We start from the raw sequence: 2,349 nt of genomic DNA, 5'->3' as shown, positions 1-2,349 counted from the left end.
CGGCGTCGCGTTTGGCCTTGCCCAGGTGGCTGCGGGAAAGGGAGAGCGGCGGGGTTCGGCGTCCCCCGGGTTCGCCCCGCTGCTGGAGGTACCGCACCGCCATCCCCCCCCTCCGGCCGCCCGCCCTTCCCCACGCCGGAGGCAGTCGTTCCCCTCAAACCCTGCCCTGTCAGCCGTATTCATTGAATTAAGCAAGATGCCCGAAGTCAGGCGCTACACCGGGAGGTAAATTTATCAGAACGGTTTCAAATTGGTTTGGTTTTGTTTTGTTTTGTTTTTTTTTTCCAAAAATGGTTTGAGTTTCTATGGTTCCCGATTGAAGTCTTCAGAAAAAAAAAAAAAAAAAAAAAAATAAATAAGTAATCTGTAAATGTTACAGTGATGGATGATCCTTATTTAAAATGCAGGTAATTGAAACAGCGCTATTCACTTAAAACCAGTAAACTGAAGGGGTTTTGTTCAACTTTGTTTGCAGGTGCGTGGCGTTTAAAACTCAACTGGTGTTTCTTGGGCTTCAATTGGTGAACTAGGATTTTCAGTTTTGTATGTATATTTAAAAAAAAAAAAAGGCAGCCCTGGTAGGTGTTATCCTGTGAAGAAAGCTGCATTTAAACTCAAAGTATGTGTAAGAAAAAAGTACCATGAATGAAGAAAAGAAAGTGAAAAGGACATTCGTACACGTATGCATGTGGAGCTAAGGAACACATACTAGTATCTTAGAAGTATCCCATATCTGAAGTCAGTTTACCACCCCCTGTCCCAGTAGGAATCAAGTCTCCTCCAGAAATCCCCTCCTGTATTACCTTTAAGATAAAAGATTCCACCAAAAGTATGTATTAATTTTTAGTGCCAATAGTTTCCTCTCTTGAACTTTATTAAAACAATATTTCACAGTTGCAAAACCATGTCCAATGGACTAGACCCATGGGAAACTGGCAAAATAACTATCTTTGCTTCTCTAGATCTTCCCTATAATGGGATGGCAGAGGGGCCGATAGAGAGAGAGCAGTGGTCCTGGGGTGAAAGTGTATTGGCAAGGCAGCTATAAGCAAAAAAGAGAGAGAAACAGTTTTACAAGGATTAGTCACAGGAGAAAGGGGAGAGAGAAAAGGAAATTTAAAAGGGGGAGGGAGGGGGGAAGTCTGTGCTGTCAAGAACTGCTCCTCTCACAGTTCAATGGATGAATCTGTTCTCATTAATTTGGCCTAATTTGTTCATTAAGTCAAAGGGCTCATATTTCCTTGAGATTACCCTTTTCCTGGTCTTAGTTATGAACCAGAACAGACCTATTGCAATGAGAGTGATAGACAGTGGATTATTTATTTTATTCTAAGAAAGGAAGAGTGCCAGACAAGAGGTGAAAGTAGAAAATAAGTGACGTTATTCCACAAGCAGCAGAACTAAAGCAGCCTCAGTACCTCGGTACGGCATTGCTGTATCTTCTCCCATGTACCTATCACTGAGAAGCCATAGCTTTGCTCCTGCACTGCCCGTGTGCCAACCACAAGACTCATGACAATGAAAGGCAAGTACCATGATAAATTTGGAGACGCATGTGCTGATTGCCTAGCCATGGCAGATGTAATGGATAGCTAGAGGTTATGCTTCAGCCTTTCCAACCACAGAGGTCCTAATTTTGATCCTTTTCCTTTATACGTTCCCTGATTTTCACAAAGTTTGTGAGGACATAAATTTTTGAGCCCTTTAGCCCTTGATCAGATTAGGGTGGAATTCGTTCAGGAATTGCAACAGGTTCAAAAGTTACTGAAAAAGTTTGGCAGACAGAGTGTGATTTCCTAAGCTTTGTTTCCTTAAGAAACAGGACTTAAAAAGAGAGAGAGAGAGAAAAATAAATAAATTATTCCATTTTTTTAAAAAGCCTTTTGCCAGGCATTAAGAGCTGTCATATTTCTTTTGGCATTCAGATGCAGCCAGATTGCACACACTTTTTTTAATCTCTGTTAGAGGAAAAAATCCTTTCTAACCACTGCAGATTTAATACTTTAAATTTCCAGATAATTCTTTCCTTTCCTTGCCAATTGGCCAGCGGTCACATAGCAACATGAAGAAAAAAACCATCCTGAAAAGAGTGGATGGCATGGGGTAGGTCATTGGGCAGCTGAACTTCAGAAGAAAAATACCACATTTAGCTCCAGCTGCACAGCATTTATTATGCTCTCTCTGTCAGCAATGTGACATTTTAATGCAAAATAGTTGTGACAGTACAGCTCCTAGTACAGATGAAGTAAGAGAGGTATCTAGATACACCATACCATACATTCTGCACATATTTATATTGGCATAACTGCATCCATCCATGCTTTGATGATTAGGCAAGTCCATGAATAG

The 2,349-nt window shown here is 41.3% G+C and overlaps 1 protein-coding gene across 1 annotated transcript in view; it reads right to left on the bottom strand.

Moving 5' to 3' along the window:
* The window catches only part of NUP205 (nucleoporin 205kDa), a 53,606-nt gene extending 53,503 nt beyond the window's left edge, over positions 1 to 103 (bottom strand). The window contains exon 1 of the mRNA XM_009894412.1: positions 22 to 103. Coding sequence (XP_009892714.1) covers positions 22 to 103 — 82 coding nt within the window. The remainder of the gene's footprint in view (positions 1 to 21) is intronic.
* Between the last annotated feature and the right edge of the window lie 2,246 nt (positions 104 to 2,349).

The sequence above is a fragment of the Charadrius vociferus genome, unplaced genomic scaffold (assembly GCF_000708025.1).
Source record: "Charadrius vociferus isolate BGI_N301 unplaced genomic scaffold, ASM70802v2 scaffold871, whole genome shotgun sequence".
NCBI lineage: Eukaryota > Metazoa > Chordata > Aves > Charadriiformes > Charadriidae > Charadrius > Charadrius vociferus.
The sequence above is the reverse complement of the archived record's forward strand: the minus strand, read 5'-3'. Positions and strand labels throughout refer to the sequence as shown.